This window comes from Neovison vison, chromosome 2 (genome assembly GCF_020171115.1).
Source record: "Neovison vison isolate M4711 chromosome 2, ASM_NN_V1, whole genome shotgun sequence".
Taxonomy (NCBI): Eukaryota; Metazoa; Chordata; class Mammalia; order Carnivora; family Mustelidae; genus Neogale; species Neogale vison.
Genome location: NC_058092.1, coordinates 103,113,307 through 103,139,221, shown reverse-complemented (window position 1 = coordinate 103,139,221; position 25,915 = coordinate 103,113,307). Strand labels below are relative to the sequence as shown.

General features: G+C 39.9%; 1 protein-coding gene and 1 long non-coding RNA gene across 2 annotated transcripts in view; one reads left to right on the top strand and one right to left on the bottom strand.

Moving 5' to 3' along the window:
- The window catches only part of LOC122900389, a 42,304-nt gene extending 38,576 nt beyond the window's left edge, over positions 1-3,728 (bottom strand). The window contains exons 1-2 of the long non-coding RNA XR_006383220.1: positions 3,562-3,728; positions 811-973 (exon numbers count right to left, since the gene is read on the bottom strand). This is a non-coding gene — a long non-coding RNA (uncharacterized LOC122900389). The remainder of the gene's footprint in view (positions 1-810; positions 974-3,561) is intronic.
- Positions 3,660-25,915, top strand: part of WARS2 (tryptophanyl tRNA synthetase 2, mitochondrial) — a 96,398-nt gene continuing 74,142 nt past the window's right edge. Inside the window, exon 1 of the mRNA XM_044239016.1 lies at positions 3,660-3,785. Within this exon, the coding sequence (XP_044094951.1) occupies positions 3,696-3,785 (90 nt within the window). The 5' untranslated portion in view covers positions 3,660-3,695. The remainder of the gene's footprint in view (positions 3,786-25,915) is intronic.

The window sequence follows — 25,915 nt, the reverse complement described above, 5'->3', positions numbered from 1 at the left end:
CTTTTAATGTTAGGGGCCAGAGACGAGTACATCAACCCTTTAAAAAATCATTTAGTTGCCTCGACTTGGACGCGTGACACAAATATGTGTCTTTAGGTGAAACCTTGCCTTTGGATCAGCCCTAGCCTTAACTATTTCACTTTATACTGGTGTCGCTTAATATAGACACCTTGTCTGGAGATTGTGGTTCTTTCTATCCTACTCTTATTCACTGTGTGATTTTTGTCAAGGTACTTAGTATCTTTGGATTACTTTCATCGCTATGAAACGAGGGGCAGAACTAGAATTAAGCCAAAGGTGGTGGTGGGGGGAAGGCAATCTCCGTCATTATTACAGTTTCCTGCATACTTCGGTGACACTCAGAAGTGATCTCACAGAAAGGTGGACTCTGTCTCACTTTGATTTAGGTCTTTAGAATTTGAGTCCAACATAAGATGGCATGGCCCTACCCCAACTTATGAAGAGCAAGGTTTACCTCCACTATGGAATCTCCTCCTCCATATTTGAAAAACGTATTTAATATAAAGGAAAGGTCAGAGGTGAATGGGTTGTGCTTTAAGTAAGTTTTGAACATAGATGCCATCTAGTCTTTGCAGTCTGCAAAATTCTTCCTTAAGTGAATAAATATGTAGGGCAACTCTCCATTACCTTGATCAGCATCTAATACCAACCTGACACTTAGAATTAAATTAGAGAAACAAAATTAGATACTTTGAGACTGGAGGGTTGATTACACTACTAGAGCTAAGAGTGGATTTAAACTCTTTCCTTATCCCATTTAAATCTAACTAGATATAAACTCTCCATTACCCAGGAATAAAGGTGTGTCTGCAGAGGTGGAGGTTCCCCTTGATGTTCTTGGACAAGGAAACCTAATCCTTTCTTCTGACACACATGGTTGCAATAGAAAGCGTTCCCCAACTGCCAGTCTGGTTTTAATCTATTGTTTCAAGCAAGACGAGATTTGCAGGGACTGTTAAGGAAAGAGCAGAATTACCAGAACTTATTATAAAATAAAAATGTTGATGAGAAATCAAATTTTAAACAATTTTTCAAAGTTGTAGGCACAAACATCTGTAGACATACAGTGTATGCCAAAAGTATAGGACTCTACAAGTTTTTAACTGTATCTAAAGTCTGCTCTGAGTACAACACTTATATATCATTTTACTAAAGTTCATTGGCTTACCAACAAACCAAAATAATAGCAGTGGTGAAATAGTGCCAGTAAATACAGTGATGCTTCATTTAAAAACACTGTTGGACAATGAACTATTCCACAAGTGAACTTCTCATGTAACCAAACTATTCCTGCATTATGCAAGCTTGTAAAATGTTAATCACTTCGTATGCAAACATTTCAAAAGTGTGTTATACAATTTTTCATTAAAAGATACACTGAATAATAATTTTCCTGAAAATGCAGGATTAACTTTGATCAATATCTAATACCAACCTGACACTTAGAATTACATTGGAGAAACAAAATTAGATACTTTGAGACTCATTAAAATTTAAAATTCTCATTAAAATATGTTGACTAGAGCACTTCTTAGAGGAGCAGAAAATGGTGACCTTACACAATGTTGAGCTTTTTCATGCTACTTTCCCAATGCCAAAGGGTTTCAGAATGCGGTTGTAAGAGAACAAAAGCAGACGAAACTAGCTTTGCTTTAAATTAAGACTAGTGTCTTTTCTACTGTCAGCTTTCCCTCCCGGCCATTAAAAACATACCAACCTCTGAAAATTAGTTACATACTTTGTCGAAGTAAAATTTAGATTTAAAATATGTGCCTGCTCTGTGCAAAGTATTATACTAGGTGCCGGGAGAAATATAAAAAATACAAAACCTAGTCCTTGTTCAAGGAGCAACCTGGCTGGCTGAGTGACACTCAAGAGTCATCAAGTCACTACTGTGATGGGAAACAATTTATTACTCTACGCTTAGTTTATTTATTACTCTAAGTTTCAGGTACTTTAAAAAAATAGATATTGAAGTTGTTCATTTGTGTTCAGATATACCCTCTTCAATGGGATTATGCCTTGGAAGTATCTCCCATGGAAATATTATCAGTCACGTTGAGTCTTTGTAGATAAAAGACTGAAATTACTGCTTGAGGAAATAAAGTGGGTAGGCCTGTGACAGCTTTCTGCTGTAACCCTCCTTTTATTGCTAGGTTTTATCTTCTAATACAGATGGCTGAACATGTCAGAAGTCTAACCTTACTAATTCCTAGGGTCATTTAATTTAATTAATAACATATCTGTAAAAAACAGTATTTTAATGCTTAGGCATTTATAAAACTGAATGTTTACAAGGGATACTGTGCATCTTTATAATGATCAATCATCCCTTTCACTGGCAAGCCTCTTAGCTCAGTTTCAGTAACCACCACATTTTTGGGGTTGTAAATATCTTTTGACTACTTACTTCTTCTAATTTCCATCATCTGAGCACTTCTATTCCACAGATTCTACCTGGTGGTCTCAAAGAGTTCCATACTTTTAATTACCATCCGTTTTGTAGTTTGGCTTTCTCTCCTGGCCTCCTGACCTATTTAATAGTCATCACATTTGGAACTAAGGCACACATCTCAAATTTACGAGACAAAACCAAACTCAACTGATTTGTTTAAGAATAACACTTGATTTTCTTAGGGTTTTTGTTTTTTTGGACTTCATCATTCCAATTCCTTCCCTGCTTTTTCTACATTACACCAACTGCTCTTAAATTTCACCAGTACTTCGTACCACTCTTAAGAGATCTTAATGTATGGTTTTAATTCACAAACTTTGTCTTAACCTGTTAAGATTTCAGTTGCTTTAAGAGTATGGGCATCCTTATTCCATTTATCTTGTACCTCTCCCTGTGGAAATGTGGTAATTTTCAGTATTTGTTCAATAGATAAATACAAGAAAACACATAAAGGAACTCTGACTAATCTCTTCTTGCTACATGTTTATTGATAGGTTCTTTTCTATCTGGGGGCTTTTTGAGGGCATGAGCAGAAGCAGGAATGCAGTGTGGATTCTTCTCATAATTTAACCCAAAATGCAAACAATTTCTTCCATCAGGTATCACCTTCTGAAGCCCTCCACGGACCAGGCTTAAGCGCCACAATTTTAACTATCCCTCTTCCCCAGTCTTGGGGTTTGCTTCTATAACACTTGAAACAGTGCCTTGTTTATTTGCCTGCTATGCACTAGGCCATGTAAGATAGGTGTTTTGCACCTTCAGTAGCCAGCAGATGGTAGGGTTTAACAAAGGTTTGTAGATGGATTTAACAAAGATTTGTAGACTGAATGCATCAATGAGGCCACACAAGTCTCAAAGGACCACTTAATGCACTCTAACGGCACTGGGTAGGCCACATTCGTAGAGACACTTCTTAAAAGCTGCTTCTGCATGGCTAGAAGCCCAAAGGCAACTTATTTGACTTTCAATCTGCAATGCTGCTACTAAAATCCCCGAAAGACATTCTCCCACCAGGAAGCCTGCACCAAGACCAGGTCTCAAGGCAAACACTAAAAAGCCAAGCCCCACCCCGTTCCTGTCCCCACCTGCTGGGCAAAGACCGGACTCCAGTAGGCCCGGAAGACAGGGGCGCTTACGCAGCAAGCCAAACAGCCGCAACTCTGGGACTGGCTCTCTGGGCAGACGTCACTCAAGTCACTACGGCTCCTCCCCTCTCAAGATGGCGATGCGCTCAATGTGGAAGGCGCGTGGGTGCTGGAGCTGCATCCGGGCACTTCATAAAGGACCCGAAGCTGCTCAGACTCCCCAGGTAACCATAGCTGGCCTTTCTCCCGCCAGCTTCCCATTCGACTAGGTCCTTCTTGTCTCCCCTCCCTCCACTGGTTTCTCTCCCCGCGTTTCCTCTGGAGAATACCGAGCCGCTTTTCTCCTAAAGTGCACTCTCCTAAGACTGCCTTCCTACTTGGAACGCGGCGACGTCGCACGGATGCGCGATGACGTCACCCGCCGTGGAGGGGAGGAGCGCGCGTCCGCTAGCTCACTGGGCCTCTGCCTCTTTCCCTGTTCCGCTGTTGCCGGGCAACGCGGGAAGCCTGGTCCTCTGTGAAGTTCACAGATCAGAAGGCGGGTCTTTCCCCAGCTGCCCGCCTTCTCACGGTCGCATTACTATTTCACCCTTCTTACTGAGGGCCCAGTGGAGAAATTAGAGGAGGAGGTCTTGTTAGGAATTGGGCGGTTTAAGTCGGAGCGCCCACTTGACATCTTCGTTCTGGCAGGGCGGCGTATCAGTGTCACGTGTCCATGCGTCTTCCTCTCGGGTTCCTCATCCCCGACCTGCATGGAGCAGGCTCTGTAAGGAAATTATTAGTTGCCAAAGTTGCTGTTTTCGTTACCCTGTCGTGCTGAGAGCATGAACACCCGCTTCAATCCACCCCCTCTTGGGGGAGGAGTATATATATATATATATATATACACACATACACACTATATATATACTATATATATATTCAGACATTTAGTAAATGTCTGAATGAGTGAAAGGTGATATATATATATATATATATATATATCCAGATATATAAGTGAATATATATATAACCAGATATATATAAAACCAGATATATGTGAATATATATATAACCAGATATATATATATAACCAGATATATAAGTGAATATATATAACCAGATATATATATATATAGATATCTATAGATATCTATATATATATCTCACCTTTCACTCATTCAGATACTTACTTCACTCATTCAGACATTTACTAAATGTCTTACAAGTACGATCTTGGTGGTAGGCACTTTGTTGTACATCTCTTGGGACATATCTTCAAGGGACCTGTGAGGAAAATTGAGATTCAGTGGTTATCAGATGATTTCTTGGCATCCTCGCATATTCGTGGTTAAAATGCAGGGGCGCCTGGGTGGCTCAGTGGGTTAAAATGCATAGGTGTGTGGATTTTGTGTGGGAACTGGTGTATTGGAAAAGAGCACTAGACTTGAAATTAAGAAATAGAAGTTCAAGAGATTTGTCTGCCACTCGCTAGTTCTGTGGCAGGACAAGTCAATCTCCCCGGATTTATTTTCTTTAATAAAATGGGTGGAGGAAGGGTGGGACTGATTGACCCATTAATGTTCCTTCAAGCTTTGGAAAATCTGTGGCTCCATGATTATGAAGCCAAAGGAAGGCAACGTGATGAATTATGAAAACCAAGATTTGAGTTTAATTTTTTTTTTCCAGGCATCTCATAAATTACTTAATGTTCTGTAGTTAAGTTTTCCTCCTTGAGATGGGCCTCACCAGATTCGTTTAAGGATAAAGGAAATACCAGATACCAAATACCATTTGTTGTCAACCAAATACCATTCGTTGTCAACGAAACAGCTACTTAAGTTTTATTTTACATTTCAGGCAGCACTGTTAGGTAAGAATTGATTCAAAATTAGATAAATCCATTCAGTACTCCTCTCTTTGAAGTTTGAGGGTTTTATTCTGCAGAACCAGAATTGGTTGATTACTATTTTATAGCTAACTAATAGCGTGTTAAAACCTGTGGTACCAAAGTAACTAAACCTTAGCTCCAAACCTCCTCTTTCCAAACCAAAGAGGTGAGGATGTCATGAGAAATAGAAAATCAGAAAGAAAAGGAAAATAAGCTAGAGCCCACTAATGATTACTCAGGGAGTTTTAGGGCACTAAGTTATTATAAATGCTAAGAGAAAAGTTCTTAAACCTCTGGTATTGTTTCAGTGGAATTAATGAGTATGGTTATCTTAAGGTTAATCAACTACTAATCTAGATAGTTTCAAAAATGCAGAATTTCCAGAACAGATCAGTGTTTCCAAACCTTTAATTTATCTTTGAGTAGACTAGGAATTAATTGTAAGCAAGAGCATTTCTTTTTTAAAGTATAAATCTACATGTGATTTTCAGTCATTAACTATGATGGTTTGAAAAGCTAATGTAGTCTTTTGAAAAACCAACTGAGAAAAGATACAAAATTGTTTTCATAGTGTAATTATAATATTGTTTGTAAGTAAATATTTATTAAATATATGCACACACAAAAAAGACTGGAAGGAAACAACCAATCTTAACTTTTTTGTTTTGCTTTGGTCTTCCTAAATAGTGGATTAAAAGTCACTTAAGTTTTCTTTAGGCTTTCTATATTTTCCACATGTTCAAAATTGAAGATATATCACTTTTAGACTGAGAATAAAGTGTTAAAGCGTAAATCTCCATATAAATGCATAGTCATTAATATCATCTGTGATATTTTAGATCTCTAAAAACCTGAATAGATACTTGTCCCACAGTGCTATTATTAAAATGGCCTTAGAAAAGGAATAGAAATTTATGGCCACTTTTCCTGTATGTATCTTCTTTTTCTCTTGAAAAGCTTCCTTTGAAGTCAAAGCGATTTTTGTGAACAGATGCAGAAATATGTGAAGGAAGAATTAGATTCTTAAACCAGATGTATTGGACATTTTTACGATATCTCATAACCTTTGTAGAAAACAAAAATTATTTTGCAAGAGAATAGTCTAATAGAAACTACATTTTTATCATATGGATGATTCTATCAGAAACTAAGAAATAGCCAAGTTGCTGGTTACTAGTTTGGTTACCTAGTTACTCCCTGAGGTAAGAGGCCAAAGTGAGTGACCCAAGGCAGCGCTGTTTTGGAAACTATGACTGATAAAGTATTTTGATTCTTAGGTTGTTTCAACGTTTTCTTTAAAAAACAAAATCTTGAGTAATAAGGTTGGCTTCTAGGACCTTTGGTTACCTCAAAGGCAGGCTTTTGCCCCTCAAGTCTAGAGATAGACTCAAGTTTCAAATAAAAAATAGAGAGAAACCGGGAATAACAGTGTTTCAAGCCATACTCATTGTGAGTTGTCTACAATTTATGTGAAAGCTGTTTATTTTGCCAGGTGTGACCTCACAAAAAACCGTTGACGTTTGACAAGATGAGAGTAGTCGCAGAGTCAGAGGAATGAAGATTTGACATGCTACATTTAAATAGTGATGGCATTAGGTAAATTTAAGCCTGTCATCATGGGCCAAACACAGAATCCATACTTCTTGAAGCCCTAACTTATGATGGTGTTGTACCAAGAGTGAAATATTGATGGATAGTAGACTTTTGCAAGAATATTTGTAGTCATTCAGTGTAAAATGTCCACATTTTGCTGCAGTTGAACAACAAGCCTCACTCTTAGCTGTCCGAAGCGGGGTGTGGCCAGTATTAACAGACCATTCCTAATGCTAATGGCTACCAAGTTTAGCCATTAGATGAAGCAATCATGCCTGCAAAAAAAAAAAAAAAAAAAAAGAAAAGAAAAAGAAAAAAAGGCAATATATTAAATTATTTTTCTTGTATTCAGTTCTCATGACTAGGCTTTTCAAACAATTGCTCCTTTTTAAACTTTTTTTCTTTTAAATGATTTCAGATTTACCAAGTTGCAAAATTAGCAAAATTTACCTCCTTCACCAAGCTTCCTTTTACATAATCATAATACAATGATCAAAGCCAAGAAATAAGTTTGGTATAATACTAGCTAAAGACACATTTCAAATTTCACCAGTTTTTCCACTAGTCTCTTACAGGTCCTGGTCTGGGATCAAATCCAGGATCCCATGTTGCATTTAGCTGGCATGTCTCCTCCAATTTATGGGCACTTCCTCACTCTTTCATGACCTTGGCACTTTTGAAGAGGATTGGTTAATTATTTACTAGTTTGATGTTTTCTCATGATTAGGTTATAGATCTTTGGCAAGAATACCACCAAAAAGAAACTGTTCATAACAAGGCTTTAAGGCAGGTGTTAACACCTTATTTTAAATCATGAGGAAACTGACTTTAGTTAAGTAACTTGCTTAAAATCACAACGCTGATTAATTGTGGAATTAGGATGGTAAGATTTACTATTGGGATTGCCTTCCCTGTTTTGCAATTAGTATTTATTGTAGGTTTCTGTGATCTTAATGACATTAAAATGGGGTAGCTTTCCCAGTGACTTTTCCCTTAGCTTGTCTCTGCTCTGTTTTGTTCATCCAACTTGCAACAAGAGCTAATCAGCTTGGATAGCTCTAAGGAGCTTCTATAGACATCATTTTGCAAGACAATAAGCTGGTTTGATGGGGCTATTTCATCTCTGTGCTTTTCTTAAATGGTCTTGCATGGACCCACTCGAATGGCCCTTTTAAGCTTAATTCGCCTAGGAGTCCATTCACTTAAAATCCTTTTTAAAGATTTTTTTTAAAAAAATTATTTATTTGAGAGAGAGACAAGAGAGTGAGAGTGGAAGGGAGAGCATGAGAAGGGGGAGGATCAGAGGGAGAAACAGACTCTCTGCAGAGCAGGACTTCAGGATCATGACTTGAGCTGAAGGCAGTCGCCTAACCCCTTTATTTTTTTTTTTAAGATTTTTTTTTTTAAATTTTATTTATTTGAGAGAGAGAGAGAGTGAGAGAGAGAAACCTTTTTAGATTGGTTTTCCTTGCGAACTGACTTAGCTTATTAGAAATAATTTTTAAAAGTATATTTGAGTAGACAGTGGAAACTATTGATGGTAACTGATGAAAACAGAGAGGAGGAATAGTAAGTAGATGCTGAGGATTTTTGCTAGTAACTGTTCTTGGCATCCACAGCCAGGAATTGCTAAAGAGAGTAAAGGCTGCTCCCTGAGATCTTTCTCAGTCTTTTGCATGGCTGCAAGTTACAGAAGAACTGTCTGCAGAGACTTACCCAAATATATATACTTAAGCCTATATCCATACAAAATCCTGTCTTTCAGGAAAAGAATGGATATGTAGCTAGCACTTTCTATGTGCTAAGTCCCTGTGCTATGTGCTATACATACTTTATCTTGGGCAAATAATATTGTATCCATTTTATAGAAGAGGAAACTAAGGCTTGGAAAGATTAGGTAACTTTCCTAGGTCAGAGCTAGTAAATGGCAGCACCGGGATTCAAATTCAGCCTCATATATGCTTTTTCCACCGGTCCAGTCGTCTTCTCTTACCAAATAAGATTTTGTATCAATTCCTGTTAGATAAAACATAAAAGCAGAGTTTTCCTGATTTCAGGAGTAGAGGAGTAGCTAGAGCCCGGCTTCCTTGACCTCACCACCTCCACTCCCCAAACCATCTCCTCCCCCCCCCCACATAAACAAGGACCTGGGAGATGAGGCCACACAATCTTAAATTTCTTACGATGACATTTGAAAAATACTTCAGCTTCCTAACATATCCAAGTAAGTTTGCTGGCTGAGGACCACATATGATGGATGAATTGTGTTCTAGGAGCTGCACAGAAAATAAGTAGTTTGAGGGTATTCACTTTGATATGTGTGTATTTTATCAATAAAATGCAACGTATGTTCCATTTATTTTAAGCTGCACAGGCACTAAAGATAATAGTAGTTGATTTTTCTTCTTTCCTTCTCTCTCTCCTTTCTTCCTTCTTTCTTTCTAAACCCAGCTTACCTCTGCGTAGTATGCTGATCACTGTACACAAAGATGGTTCTCTGGATTCCCTCAGTCATTATTATAACTAACCCGGCCTCTAGCCTCCTCATAAAGAATGGTTATCCAGCTCTACTCTTGATTTCATTCTACCACTACCATTCAGGGTTCAGGGATTTCTCTTTTAGAGACTGCAACATGAGGCCTAAGGCGTCTTTTTGAATTTCCACAGGAGCCATTTACTCATGGAGGGTGGCCACTGCTCTGCTGGTGTGAGACACTGGATGCAGAGAGATAATTTATAGGCACAGAGGTGCTACATGGACTCCAGCTTGACTTAATTTAACTCTGTCCGAGCATTTACAGTTTTCTCTATATATCATTTCTTAGCAATACCGTATCTTTTATTCCCAATAGGAGGCATAACACTTTCTCTTAACGTCCCTGCTTACTGGATGAGTCAAGATCATGTCAAGGTTTTCACACCACCCTGACATCTGAGTTCTGTTGGGCCTCTAGCCATTTATCAAAATTCATCTCCAGCTTTCTTTTTTTAATGGCACACAGTCATCCTGGCATCTTTTGAACGTACTTCTGGTTGGTTAAGGAACTGCCTTTTGACTGCCCACTTTGTCTCCTAAAAGGCAGAGTTAAGGGCTCCTGGGTGGCTCATTCATTGGGTGTCTGCCTTCAGCTCAGGTCATGATCTCCCGGTCCTGGGATCAAGCCCCACATCGGGCTCCCTGCTCAGTAGGGACCCTGCTTCTCCCTCTTCTACTCCCCCTGCTTGTATTCCCTTTCTCTGTCAAATAAATAAATAAAATCTTTAAAAATAAATAAATAAAAGGCAGAGTTAAGCCACCCTGATTTCTAACCGATGCAGATTCTCACCCCTTCTGCTTCTCAATCCCTTGCCCTCTAGGCTAGGACAGCAGCCGGCGTGCAGGGCTGTCAGTCTCTCTGCATTCCTGCCCTGATACTCTGGCTGGGACTCACTGTAGGGCCAGGCAAGTCCACTGTGGTTAGAGTCCTGAATGAATGATTTTGGTTCCATTGCTGCTTATCCCAGGTTTTTAGGATGATAAGTTGTAGATTTTTCATTAAGGGTATGTGAAAGCTTAAAATAAAATAACAAATCTCACCATGCAAAAAATTTTCAAGTGGAATCTCTTATCTTCTGTAATATCCTGTTCTAGCTTAACACTTTGTAGTCTCCAAAATGCTTCACATATTCTTTTAATCCTGAGTGCAGCATACCAAGTTTCACTATTTAGTCACCTAAAATTTTGACTCACTGATTACATTCTCATCTTCTAATTTTTTTTAAACAGTTGTAATAACGATGAATCTAAGTAAATATCGGTGTTCTTTAAGGTTTTGTTTAAATGGATGTTATTTTCATATTTTTATTGAAATCATTTAGCATTATTAACAAACACCATATAAACAATAGTGATGGAAGAGGTGATCCTAGCACACATTTATGTTTACCATGTACCAAGCATGGTTTTAAGCACTTGACATCCATTAGCTTATTTAATCTCACAACCCAGGGAGGTTTGTGCTAATATGAACCCCGTTTTGTCGATGAGAATATTAAGAGGTTAAATGACTCACCCAAGGTCACATAGCTAGCAAATGTTAGAGCCAAGATATAAACCCTGGTAGCCTGATTCCAAAGTCTGTATCCTAACTGTAATAAAATGCCATTAAAGTTTGGAACAAATTACCCATGGTACCATTCTGATAACTGCCTTGCAACTTTTAAATCCGTTTCATGAAAGCCACTTATATATCTTGCCATGGTGACATGTAGAGCAGAATTATAAATCATCCTTTGTTGTCACTGCTTCTACACTCTTGTTTGACTTAGTGAATTATGAAGAAGGAGCAAAGGTGTCTTGTGAATTTATCTCCATGTCTCTATTTGGCTACTGCCACTAAAATTTCTGTGTATAAAATCAGGGCTTTAAACACATGAGTCCCAAGGTGCATGTAGGAAGCTCTGTTTACATACAGTCTATAGCTAAAAGGTCAAACTGCGCACAGCCCTGCAGGCAGAGGGGAGGTGGTGAGTGCTGAAGCTGATGGATGACCAAGGGACCACTATCTAGGGTCTAGTTGGGATTTATGGCAAGAGTACTTTCTTCAAAAGTAGGAGAGGTGCAAAGTGGGAAAACAGGAGAGATGAAAGTAATTAGTGGTGTGGGCCATTTCTGCAAGTGATAAGTAAAAATGTTATGCTAAGGAATCCTCATTCCAAGGAGCTTTTAAAGGGGTCACTAATTCAGTGAATGAATTAAAGTGAATTGTTTCTCGTTAGTACATTAATTAGGATGCTGTTGAGGTTTTAAAATGAGCGACATTGAACAATTTATTTTACACGCCAAATAAAAGACTCCTCATAACCTTTTCCTAATACTCCCCATGAACAAAGACTGCATGGGCCATTCTACTTTATAGTCGTTCAGGCCCACACTTTACTCACTATGTTACCTTGGGCCCCTTTTAGGAAGCTGGAGAATGTAATGGAAAAGGGATATGGAGCTGTTTACCCAAATCCCTTATTTGGATTCCTGTCCTCCCATGGGGAGAATGAGCTAAGCAGCCATTCCATAAATTTGCTGGAAGAGAGAAGAGGTCTCTTAAGCAGAGGCTAAGTGTGCGGCATGAGGGTGGAGTCCGAAGGGAGATGTTAAGGACCAGACTATGTGGAAGCTCTTGCCAGTTCCGGGGAGAGAGCCAGGTTGGCCTTCCATGGGATACTAGTTACCTGGCCATCTTGGTTGTGAAGGAAGATCCTTCTCTCTGGGCAGGCAACTTTGGCTTCTCCAATGGCTGGCAACTTTCCAGCCAACCCCATGCCAGCAAGCTGTGAAACTCAGTGACCTAGAGAAGCAAATTTCTAGAGAATAAGCAATCACATGAACATTATACTTGTCATTTTAAAGTTTACTGGCCCCTTCTCAAGAGGAAGTGCAATAAAGCAGAAGGTACGTGACTCTTGGGATCAAGTTAGGCCTGGTTGTACCAGTTCTGTGATGCCAAGCAAATTATCTAATCTCATTAAACTTTAGTTTTCTCATCTGTAAGGTACTTATAGGAATATGTGGATCCGAGTTCCTGCCATATATATATGGCTCTTCGCAAAAGTCTTTTTGCCAGTGCATAAAACCTAGTGGGTCATTTATGCTGGATGATGATTATTTCTTCAATAACATATAATTCTACTCAGTGAACTTTCTCTCCTCTACCCTTATCAATCTTAATAATCCTTTGATTCCCCCATCACCATACTTTTCTACCCTTCCATTCCCCATCCCCAAAATCATTCTCCCAGATTAATCCCCTTAAAGCAGCATTCTAATTATCGTTTCTCCCCTTGCTCAGCAACCTTTGGGGGCCTCTAATGAAATTTAGTCCCCTTAGAGCTCTACATACAAGACTTTCCACAGTCTAGATCCAAAACACTTCTCTAGGCCATTGCTGCCTTACATGGATCCTTTGTCTTGGTGTTCATAGAATTTCTAAGTTTGCACAGAGCTCTTCCCTTTTACTTCTTTGTTAATGCCACTGTCTCTTCATGGAAAGGCCTTTCTTCCCATTCTTATTTGTCTGTATTCCACCATTTAAAAAAAAATGAAACAGAAATACACAATTCCAGACTTCAAGTTATATTACAAAACTATACCAATCAAAACAATATGGTACTGGCACAAAAATAGACACATAGCTCAATGGAACAGAACAGAAAACCCAGAAATGAATCCACAACTATATGGTCAGTCTTTGACAAAGCAAGAGAGAATAATCCAAAGGAAAAAGGATAGTTTCTTCAGCAAATGGTAGTGGGAAAACTGGACAGCAGCATGTAAAAAAAAAAAAAAAAGGAAAGAAAGGAAGGAAAGAAGAAAGAAAGAAAGTGGACCACTTTCTTATACCATACACAAAAATACATTCAAAATGAATTAAAGAGCTAAATGTGAGACCTGAAACCATAAAAATCCTAGAGAACACAGGCAGTAACCTTTTTGACTTGACTATAGCAACTTTTTCTAGATGTGTCTCCTGAGGCAAGGGAAACAAAAGCAAAATTAAACTATTGGGGCTTCATCAAGAAAAAAAGTTTCTGCACAGCAAAGGAAACAATCAACAAAAATAAAAGGCAACCTTCAACTAGAAGATATTTTGAAATGGAATTTCTGTTAAAGAGTTAGTATCCAAAATATATAAAGAACTTATTGAACTCAACATCTCCAAAATAATCCAATTAAAAAATGGGCAGAAGACATCAATAAACATTTTTCCAAAGGATACATATAGATGGCCAACAAACACATGAAAAGATACTCAATGTCACTGATCACCAAGGAAATACAAATCAAATCTGACATCTGTCAGAATGGTCAAAATCAACAATTCAAAAAACAAGTGCTGGTGAGGATGTGGAGAAATGGGAACGCTCTTACACTGTTGGTGGGAATGCAAACTGGTGCAGCCACTCTGGAAAACAGTATGGAAGTGCCTCAAAAAGTTAAAAATGGAACTACCCTACAACCAGCAATTGCACTAGTAGGTATTTACCCAAAGAATACAAAAATAGTAATTCAAAGGGGTACATGCACCGTGATGTTTATAGTAGCATTATTTCCAGTAGACAAATTCTGGAAATAGCCTGTGTCCACCAAATGATGAATGGATAAAGAAGAGGTGATACACACACACACAAACACACACACACACACACACACACACACACACAAATATATACATATATATAAAATAGATATATGATGTGGAATATTACTCAACTATCAAAAAGAATGCAATGACATGGATGGAGCTAGAGTGTATCATGCTAAGCAAAAGAAGTCAGTTGGAGAAAGACAAAGATATGATTTCACTCATACGTGGAATTTAAGAAACAAAACAAATGAGCAAAGGGAAAAAGAGAGACAAAGACAAACTAAGAAACTGACTCTTAACTATAGAGAACAAACTGATGGTTAATGGGAGTGGGGGTTGGGGGGGATTGAATAAAATAGGTGGTGGGGATTAAGGGAGGCACTTGTCATGATGAGCACCAAGTGATGTATGGAAGTGTTGAATCACTATATTATACATCTGAAACTTATATTACCCTGTATGTTAACTAACTGGTATTTACAACAACAACAACAATAAAAACAGAACTTCTATATTGGTTCCAGGAAACTTTGTTCTGAAGTTGGAAATGGTTGCTCCCATTTTGAAGTTTTATAGGACTTTGTACTTTCCTTATAGAAATTAACACATCCTTCCTTATATTCTGTCTCTGTTTATAAGCATTTGCTTTAGGACAGATGGAGAGTGTGCTCTTTTTTTATTTAGACCTTTTATGAACACTCCAGCAGGAAATGGCTTATAATTAATACCAGGATTCCACAGGTGCAGCCTTAGGCTGCTACTCAGCAGGCAGATCTTGCCAGAAGTAAATTCATGGAGACCTCCACCAGTCATAAAAGCTGGGGAGGGAAGGATTCTTCCTGTTGAGCCTCGGCTATGATAATTATATGTGTGAGAAAATGAGTTATTACTTAAATCTTTGGCGTAATAATTCCTGTAACAGAAAGAGCTCAGTAAGTATTTCACTGAATGAATTCAGTGAAAAGTAAAGCCAAGGAGGTCAGATGAGAGAAAGGGCATACCACTGGCATTTAGCATATTGTTGAATTTAAACCATACAGTTTTATGTATATTTCTATGTATCTAATTTTAGAAGATGTTCAGTGTTTGCTGCAGTTCATAAATGATCTTATTATTGCCCTAAGTATCCAGATATTTATAAGTGATTGGAAGATGATCCAATTTTATTTCAGTGATTTTCCAAGAAGGCTGCTGTCATTTCCAACTTGTTGCTATAACCGACTTTTATTGCTCCTCTAGTTCTAAATTTATTTTCACAGACATAGCTTATTATACTGCAGTTTGCTATGCATATCATTTTAAATTTTGCTACCTCTGTATATAGAAAAGTACACACACACACACACACACACACACAGGATTAAGATGAGAACCTTTTATTTGGAGCATAGTTTTGCCTCAGAATACTGTCTGGTTCAATAAATGTCCTGTATTATTAATACAACAACTGATGTTGTGTTTTCTAATATTATAAATCAAGAGTTCATGTAACTCATGAAGGAAATAAAAAGCTCATTTATTATATCAACATCACCTCCTTAATTGTCCGTCCTTAGTCCCTTTAAAGCAACCTGTCAAACTATGCCTAGTACCTTTGCTCTATTGGTCTTGGTATGCCCTTCATAGATAAATATCCCTAGGTCCCACTGTCCTGTTATACTATGTAGACAGTGAAGTCATTGGTAAGCTTGCAGTTTAATGCTGTTTATTTTTCTTTGCACCATAGTAAGAGTAGAGCAGTGTGATTCAAGCAGAATTTAAATCTATAATACAAAGAACTTATATTCTCTTCTTTTTAAAGTGGCCAGTGGTATTTTAGTAGTTGATAAGGAAAGTTTTATTGTTATATTTGTTACCAATTTATCCTTGACATGTTTACTAAAACCTTAAATCAACCCAGCATAATCATAGAACTGTCACAGATTGTCCTGTCTGTTAAAAGGGATCGGACTGCAGTATCTTCCAGATAAAGTCTGTGACTACAGTGGCCAGACATCTTGTTAAATCAGGGACCGGTTATACCCATAAATCTTTTAAAATGTCTTGCAAATTCCAGTGTTTCAGCATCCATATGACATCTCCCACATTGTTTTTCACATTCTAAAATGGAAGAAAAATTCTTTAGCAGACATGTGTCCTTAATTTTGATTGGGAATATGTTAACATGTCTATGACTCAACTAGAGACACAGCGTATGCTCTAGTCTTAATTTAATGTCTAAATAGGAGACTTGGGAGTCAGACTCCCATGATACCTGTCTTCTTGAGGGCCAAATACCCACCTTTAGAATTGGAGATAGGGTCATCCAGCTTCCATCTGGACCACATGTTAGGAGGGATGGGGAGAGAAAAAGGAGTGGATCTTCAAAAAGGAGTAACAAAGCCATGACTGCTGTTAGGATTACTGCCAGATGAATAGCACTTAAATTTGTGTCCTCTTTAGTGAAATCATCAAGAAAAGCCTGTAAAGTGGGAAAACTAATTTTTAAAAAGCAAGGGTTTTTAACCGTCTGTAGGCTCAAACTCTAGGAGAGAGCCTAGAGTTGATGAAGCGGAACAGAGATAGGAGAAGAGTTGCTGGAGTGTGAGTGTGGAGCTAGGGATTTCAAGGAGGTAGAAGATTTCAAAGATGCAATAAAGAGCAAGATAGTGGTATGGTCCAATAACGACTAAAAATTATTCACTGGTTGGGCGCCTGGGTGGCTCATTGGGTTAAAGCCTCTGCCTTCGGCTCAGGTCATGATCTTAGGGTCCTGGGATCGAGCCCCAGATCGAGCCCCAGATCGGGCTCTCTGCTCAACAGGGAGCCTGCTTCCTCCCCTCTCTCTGCCTGCCTCTCTGCTTACTTGTGATCTCTGTCAAATAAATAAATAAAATCTTTTTTAAAAAAATAGTTAAAAAAAATTATTCACTGGCATGTACAATTGGTATGTCACTAAAGATATAATCAAGCACAACTTCCGAAGAGTTATTGGTGCCAAAGATTAATTTCAGTGAGACAAGAAGTAAGGAAGTAGGGATTGTTGTTTTGTGGATCCTGAGTGAGAAGGAAGTGTCAGAGAGGGGGAAGAGAGCTATAAAGAATGGTCTGAGCAAACGAAGTTTTTGGTGGTAGGGCCTTTTAAGATGGAAACAACTTGAGCATGATTATAGGAACCAGTGAGAAGGGAGAAGTTGAAGATACAGGAAAGAGATGGAAAGAAACAAGAAATGCAATCCAGAGGAAATTATTAAACACACTAGGAGAGACAGATCAACCCCGAGACTGAAGGAAAGTTGACTGTGTGTCTAGTTCAGTTTTCTGGAAATAGGATGGGAAATCAGGGACTTCAAAACCTGTGGGGTATAATTCTCCAAGGGCTTAGCCGAGGAGATGAGATAGGTTAGTGATTTACTGTCTGAACTCTAAAGTCTGACTGGGTTCAAATCCAAGTTCTACTACTTGATAACTAGATGTCCATGGGCAAGTTACTGAACCTCTCTGTCTCATTTTCTTCATCTTGTAAGTTAAAATCTTGAATTCTGTGGTCAGACTTCTAGGGTTCAGAGCTAGTAAGCTCCACCACTTAAGTCCCTAACTATCATTATGTGCTTGGCAAGTATTAACCTTTCTGTGCCTTAATCTCTTCCTCTGTAAAACAGAGAAAATAATAGTATCTACCTCAGAGGACCACTGTGAGGATTAAATGAGTTATTATAAGTGTCTAGAACAGTACAAGGCATATTGTGAGGGCTATTTGAGTTTAGAAAAAGGATTCAATAAGCAGTGTTGAGAGTTGAGAGCCTAAATGAGGTAAGAAACCATAGATTAAATTTAATAGGTAAATTCTGCATTGCTTTGAGATTTTTCACCAAAAGTGCTTAGCCAACAAGGTGTATAAGTGAAGAACAAGCTTTCTAGCCTTGATCCAGGGTTGGCCTTTTTTTTTTTTTTTTTAAAGATTTTATTTAACAGAGGGAGAGATCACAAGTAGGCAGAGAGGCAGGCAGAGAGAGGAGGAAGCAGGCTCACTGCTGAGCAGAGAGCCCGATGCGGGGCTTGATCTGAGGACCCTGAGATCATGACCTGAGCTGAAGGCAGAGGCTTAACTCTGCCTTAACCACCCAGGTGCCCCCAGGGTTGGCCTTTTATGTGGCTACTGAGACTTAATGGCAAGAGCTACTGAGACTTAATGGCAAGAGCAGTTAGGGTTACAAAGAGACCAGAGTCCGAATGATTGACCTTGGAGCCAGGCTGGGTAGGGAAGAGGAGAGGACAAATAGGGACTGCTACACCAGGAAAAAAAAAAATAGGCAAATCAGAGGCTCTGATTCCTAAATGAGCTTTGGAAATAAGTATAGTAGAAATAAAAGCATGAAGAGTTGAAAGGTAGAAGATTTCAGACTGAGTGGAATATTGACATTTATTATTTCAAAAAGGGAGGAGTCATGGGTGATGACAAGGTCCAGTAGCTAACTGTAAGAGTAGGTGCTTGAAGCTGAAGAGACCAAATGAATGTATCGAATCTTGTGTATTGCGTGGATACTGTACCTGATCCTTGAACTCTCTTGGATAACGGAAGTTAGGGAAGAAAGAGAGCCAGCTTCCTAAGCCTTTAATGGATGGGAGGAGAGTATTCAAGAGGTGGGAGCCTAACAACAAAGGGCTGAATATGTGTAAACAGTTAATCTCTGATTTTTGTAGCCATGTAAGACATTTTGGTCCATTTATGCCCAATGTCTCCTGAACCATTAAAAGACTATTCAGTGGAATATTATTTGGATTTGTCACCTGGTGAACTGTGTCCTCATCTCTAATTCATGGGAGTAATAAAGTTATGAGTATTTTATTTGTATTGATGTATTCAACAAATATTGAACGCTTAAAATATGCAAGGTGTTGGAGACAGACCATTGGAGAACATAAACAAAAATCTTACATTTCAGAGGCAGAAACAAATAATAAGTAATTAAAATACATAATGTGTTAGGTGATAAAAAGTGATATGGAAGAAAAAAATAAAGCAGAGACAGGAGATGGTAAGTACAGTTTGAGATTAGGTGGTCAGTGAAGGCTTCCAAAAGGGTGACATTTGAGGAAAGACTCAAAGGTGGTAAGAGCATGTATGAAGTGTGTATCTGGGGTGAGAGCATGCCAGGTGGAGCAAACAAGAATGGAAGCGGGCTAATCTGGCATGTTTGGAGACCAGCAAGGAAGCTCATGTGGCTGAAGAAAAATGAGTGTTTCCTTCGTTTAGCAAATATTATAGAGTACTTAGTATGTGTTGGATACTTCTCTAAATACTTTGCAAATATTAAGTCATGTAGTTCTCGTAACAATCCTGTATAAACCCAGTGCTGGTGCTGACAGATGAGGATCTATAAAATAGATGTTAAGTAACTCATTACAGGAGCAACAAAATGCACATAGCCAAAAAGGAGAGGGAGCAAGGGTTCTAACCTTGGGTTGAATTATGCTGCCCAAAATAGTAGAAGGACATGAAGTCAGATGGCTAATAGGCAGAAGTGGGGATTCAATTATGTAAAACCTCAGAAGCAATTGTGATGACTGTCTTTTACATGGGTTGAGTTGGAAAGCCACTGGAGGACTTGGTTTAGAGGAATGTTATGATCTGATGAAGGTTTTAAAGCTTCCTCTCACTGCTAAGTTAAAAATAGAATGCAGAGAAGCAAGGATAGAAGCAAGGAGACCAGTTAGGAGGCTAGATCCAAGATCCAAGCAAGAGACAGTGATGGCTCGAACTTGGGTGAGTGGTACAAATGGTTTCATGAGAAGTGGTCAGATTCTGGATATTTATTTTGAAGGAGGTAAAGCCAGTAAAATTTTCTGATTAGATATAGGATGAAAGCCAGAACAGAGTCAAGACCAATTTCAAGGCTTTTGGCTAGAGCAAGTGGAAAAATGAATTTGCCACTTACTAAGATGGTAAAGACTATAAGTAGAACAAATCTTAGGGGCGCAGATGAGGAGTTGAAGTTTTATATATGTGGAATTTAGATGCCTAGGGAACATCGAAGTGGAGATGTCAGGTAAGCAGTTAAGATTCATGAGACCGAAGCTCAAGGGTCAGGTCTAGATGGGGCTGAAAGTATGTGAGATTTGGGTACAGAGACTGGGTGCTTAAAGCTCTAAGACTGGATGTGATCACTTACCTAGTGTTTGTAGAAAGAGAAGAGAAATGTTTAAAGTACTAAGCCTGTGGGCATTGCAACATTAAGAGATTAGAATAATGAGAAGAACCAACCAAGACAGTAGTAGCCAGATGCGTGGAAGGAAAAGTAGAAAAAGGTGACTGCCCACAAGCCAAATGAGGAAAATGTTTCATAGACCAATGCACGTGCACATGTGCACACACACACTCAAGTCCATGCACATACCCACACGCACACCACATATCATCTGTGAATTTAGAATGAGAGAGTACCAGTCACTTTTGTTTACTGATTACCATAGCCTCTACTTGCAGGCAAATTTAATTAGAAAACCAGATTATTAAATAAGGTAGTTTAGCTTGATGGGTGTGGAATCAAAACAAGGAGAGTTCATTAGATCACCTTATTGGCTAGTGTAATCAAGTCATCTCCATTATGGGACATCCCTGCTCCTTGAGCAACATATTCTTGTTCTCTTTGACAGCACCATTTCCCTTGGACAGCTCTTTAAAACACAGGGCCAAGGTTTTCCCAAGAGAGCTGCTTTTCTAAGCTTCTACCCTCCAGGGGACATAGTCTTTCTTTAGATATGTTAATGTACCTCATCCTGTTTCTATTACGTCTTGTCCTCAGAGTTCTTATACTTTTTGTGGGGGAGATCACTATTTCCTTTGATTAAAATGTGGACCTTCTACCAAGAAAAATATGTCCATAAACTCTCAAAACTTTGTGTGCCATTTCAGAAGCCCATAAACCGTGGTTAAAAACTCCTACTTTAACTCACAAAAGGTAGACTTCCTTTCTTTCTTCCTCTCTTTCAAATAGTGAGCCTTCCTCCTCATTGCCTTCTCTGCCTCTAACCAGTTACAAAACTGGTCTTATGATCTACGCCATTGGGTTTTTATGTGCAATGGTGTCTAATGAAGTGTTTGTGGTACTTCAATACATAAAGCCTCTTGTCTGGAGAGTGAGGTTGACCTTCATACCTTATTCCTTTCCATATGAATGGCTTTATGAGTGAACTTCTAATGTATGCAGTAACCAACATGTTAAGGCTCGCGCTAGCCAGTTCTGCAATTCAGTCTTTAGTGGGGGTGTGAGAATCTTACTCTAAGAAGCTGCTGCTTATACATTTAGGATACATATATTTTCTCAAAGTTTTGGAGGAAATAGAGCAAGATTGGAAATATCTGCTTGAAGGGCAGAAAAAAAAAAATGTCCGCAAGATTAAGAACAACACTTATCTGAACTTCACAGAAAGTGTCATGAGAGTGTCAGTGATTAGAACTGATCAGATATTTGGCTGTCCTTTTCAACCAGAAGATGGATTTGAACCAGATTACCACATCCATGGTTTAGTTTTGAAGAGAGAGAGAAAAAAAGCCAATTATTTGTCTCTTTGTTCAAAGGCTTTTTTTTGGGGGGGGGGGATATCATAGATCTCTGAACAGCTAGTAGAGAATCCATCCTTTCACATCCATTAAGGTTAGCTCTGTAACTGTTGAATTTGATCTCTTCCATTTGCCATCTGGATACAGTAGAGAAAAAGCTATTCTGCATTGGGTTGCTGGACACCATCCAGAAAATAATATGTCAGGGGCATCAAAGGCTTGAGGCCCTTGGTCCAGTCTGTCTAATGATCACAGGCCAAGTCTGCTCTCCAGTTTTGTAGAATGTTTGAGTTTTTCAGTGACAATATATATCCCAGTAAAATAGATCACAAGGATTACTGCCAACTTGTCAAAGCTAGGATTCTTCCACCAGAGACTTCAAAAACGGACCAGATTTTAATTGGGCAAAGCTCGGTTTGAGGAAGCCCCATCTCATCCCAGTCTATCCCCTTTTCTTAGGGAGGGAGGGCACTTCTTGAAAGGAGGGTTTTAATTCATAGATTGTTTCGTCCCACACCCAAATGCCAAACTTCACGCCTCCTTAAAATTGACCTCATTTAACGTTGTACTCCTTATCCTCTTTCTAAGTGGGCCCACTATCGGCCAGCTAATGACCATACTGGCGGCTTTCCAGGAATCTGACAACCACATCTCATTATTCACACCAACTGGAGCCAATTGTGGCTGGATTTTTTTTCTTTTTATTCTGTTATTTAAAAATGTGAATAGGAAGCAACAGCAAGCAATGGCATGTCGTTTGGTCTCCTCTGGGATTGGGGAGGAGCCTTGCATAATAGGATCTGTAATATCAGGGAGCATATGGCTGTGTTTTAAGGTAGCTGGAGGCCATCTAACTCTAAGCGCCGATAAAGCAAGCTTTGGTTTGAATCTTTGCAGGATGTACTTAGGGATGAATTTATAGCTTGTGCAATAGGGAAAAATTGTAGGACAACTGCCATTCTGTCTCTTACCCTGGGAAGGGAGGGCAGGAAGAGCTGCCAAACCCTAACCACAGACATGACTCTTCCTTGTGGACAGGAATGGTCCCCACACTGCAACCTACGGACGAGCGCAGCTTCCAAGTCTCCCACGCTGACAGCTGGAGAAGCCCTTGCTGGGGTCCAGCCAGCTTACTGAAGGGGCATCATGGACAAGCAGCACTCTGGTTTTGTACCTTGTTCAGTTTATCCAGTAGATCCAAAGTTATTATTTATTCTGCTCCAAACTGTACAAACTGTCCGCACTCCAGTCTTATCATTCAGGGACTCTCCTCTCAGAATCTTCCTGTTCTTCTGTTTTTCCCTTCAGATCTCCTGATACTGAGAATAGCAAGTAGTTCTTCTAGGTTAAGAAAAACAAACAAGGGGTGCCTGGGTGGCTGAGCAGGTTAAGGATTCTTCTCTTGATTTTGGCTTAGGTTGTGATCTCGGGGTTGTGAGATCAAGCCCTGCGTCGAGCTCATGCAGCTGGGTGTGGAGCCTGCCTAAGATTCTCTCTCTCTCTTTCTCCCTCCGCTTCCTCCCCAATCCCTGCTGTTACTCTCTCAAAAGAAAGGAAGGAAGGAAGGAAGGAAGGAAGGAAGGAAGAAAAAAAATCTCCTCGAAAGAAAGAAAGAATGTCGCCCTCGACCCGCAAGGACGACAAGAAGCCCCGGTTCAGATGTATCTTCTCTCTCTCTATTTCCCCAAGTCCACACACTTATATACGTTTACATGACCAATCAGTGAACAAGGTGACCAATAAGGGGCCAAACAATGGGGAGAGCCAATGAGAGTCCTGTTACTATGCTGATTAAATTTGAAACAGCCAATGACTATGTCCTCCTTTAGGTGGGCTTCACCAGAAAGTTCGGTGTTCACTTGCAGCTGGCAGTGAGCCAACGCCATCTTGTAATGGCGGGGATTTTCCCGGCCGAGGCGGTCCCCGACAAAAGAAAGAAAGAAAGGAAGAAAGAAAGAAAGACTCTCCTCCAAACCATAAATCAGGCAAAACAAGATTGCTGATTTTTGGCAGACCACCTTATCCCTCTGAGCTCTGGGCATATACTCATGGCTTCTATCTCCCTGGCCCCTTTTAGGCTAGCCTCTCCCTTTCTGCACTCAGTGGCTTGCCTGTCCTGTAGGGTTTTCCTGCTTTCAGATCTCCTCCCCGACTTAACCACACAAACTGGAAACAGAGGAAAGGCTGTGGTACAAAATCATTATCAGAGCCAGACTTCCAGGCCCTGCTGCCTCCTCCCCAAGTGACTTAACACCTTAGTGCTTTGGTCACCTATGCATGGAAGTGCAACTAGTAACAGTGTCCATGTTCTAGATGTGTGGTGACAGTAAAGGAAGGATCGGGAAGAGCCTGGCATAGCAGGGTGCTTAATTTATATTTACCACAGCTGTTGGTATTACTGGATCTATTTTAGTATAAATAGGTTTGGTTCTTTTTACCTCAACTAATTATTTAACATTTTAAGCCCTTTATTATTTATTGTGGTGAAAAGAGTGTGAGTTCTACGGGAAGAATTTAGGGGTTAGCCGGCAAGACTATAGCAACAGGCATTGGGAGAGACAAAGATCCTAGAAGATGAGCTCCCAGAGAGCAGGGGTTGGACCTGTTCCTTCACCTTCATTTCACCAGGGCTCGCTTCGGCAGCACGTATACACCTTCATCTCACCAGTATCTAGAACAGTGCCTGGCTCTCTCCTCTGCAGTTCAGTCCTTCACAGACTTACACAATTAAAAAACAACAGCAACAAATTTATCTTCTACCTTTTGTTCTTAAAAAAAAATTTTTTTTCTTTCACTGACATTATCTGTCCAGACCCCTTCTTAGTTTTAGAGAATCCCCTCTGTGAGCTCAGTGGAAGGCAGGACCACGCCCATCACTAAGGAAGCCCGTGGAGGGGTTCCTCCATTTCTAGAATGAATAAGAAAAGGCACAGGACCTGAGCTCCAGCACTAGGTGGGACTCACCTGCCCGGGCTTTGAATCTTATAGAGGTGAGGCTAAAAGAGCAAGGGGTAGAGGGATAAGCCCCGTCTCCCCACCCAGTATGCAGGGGCAGTGGCAACATCCTATCTGGCTTGTTCCTGCTCACTAGTCCCTTTAACTTGAGTCAGCTTAAGTCAGTGTGCTGCTCACAATCAAGGCTTCAACTCTAGATCTCATCCTCACTGGCAGTTGCATAGCTGCAAAACCTCACATTTGAAGCGCTCCACTCTCCAAAATCCACCTGCCGACCCCCAGCTCGCTTCGTCGGGCACACGCCAACTGTGTTCCAACCCCAACGTGTTCCCCAGCCCATGGACCTGACTCCTTTCTCGCCATCCACCACTCCACTCCACTGTCATCGTAAATTGCTCCTCGGCAAATATTCTCAGTCCTTTGCAGTCTCTCCCTCTGCTGCGTGTACTCAGCGAAACCCAGCCCACTCTTCACTTTCTTCTCATTTATCCCCAAGCAGCCAACGTGGCTGCAGAATATTACATAGTGGGCTACTCACTTCACCTTTACATTCCCGGCCATAGTCTTCAAACAGGCACTTATTATTGCTTGGTAACTGTGTTTCTCTAGTAAATTGGTTGGCCTTTCTGAAGGGCAGACTGTCGGAGGGTCTGTGTTATTTCTACTCCTGAGCCTTACCCTACCTCCGGGCAAACCCATAAGGTTCTCACTTCCTACTTCAAGAAGAAAACAGAACAAAACACACACTCCCTATTTTTGTTTTGCCATCTATGCCCATGTTTTCTGTTGTCTCACATCACAGTGGAAATTATGTTCCGGCTCCTCAGTCCATCTGGGCCCTGGTTCCCTCTACTCACCTGTTTCTATATTCTCTCTCTCATCTCCTGTGTCATAAATGTTTCCCCCTCTGGATACATCCTGTTACCATACAAAATGCTCTGTTATTTTCCATCTTAAAAGCACATGTCTTGACCTGGTAACTCCCTTTAACTGCTGCCCCACTTCTCTGCTCCCTTTCATGGTAGACCTTTCCTCCAAAATTGTCAGTACTTGCTGTCTCGACCTCCCCAAACAGCCTCGTACAAGGTAGCGTCTAGTCTACCTCCCTGATCTAATTGTTCTTGTTGAAGTCTTCAGTAACCTTGCCAAATCAGTGGTCAGTTTTTAGTAATCCTTTTGCTTGACCAGTCAGTAGCGTTTGACACAGCTGAATTCCTCCTTTCTTTATGAAACACTTACTTTATATGTTGGCTTTCAGGACACACACTCCTG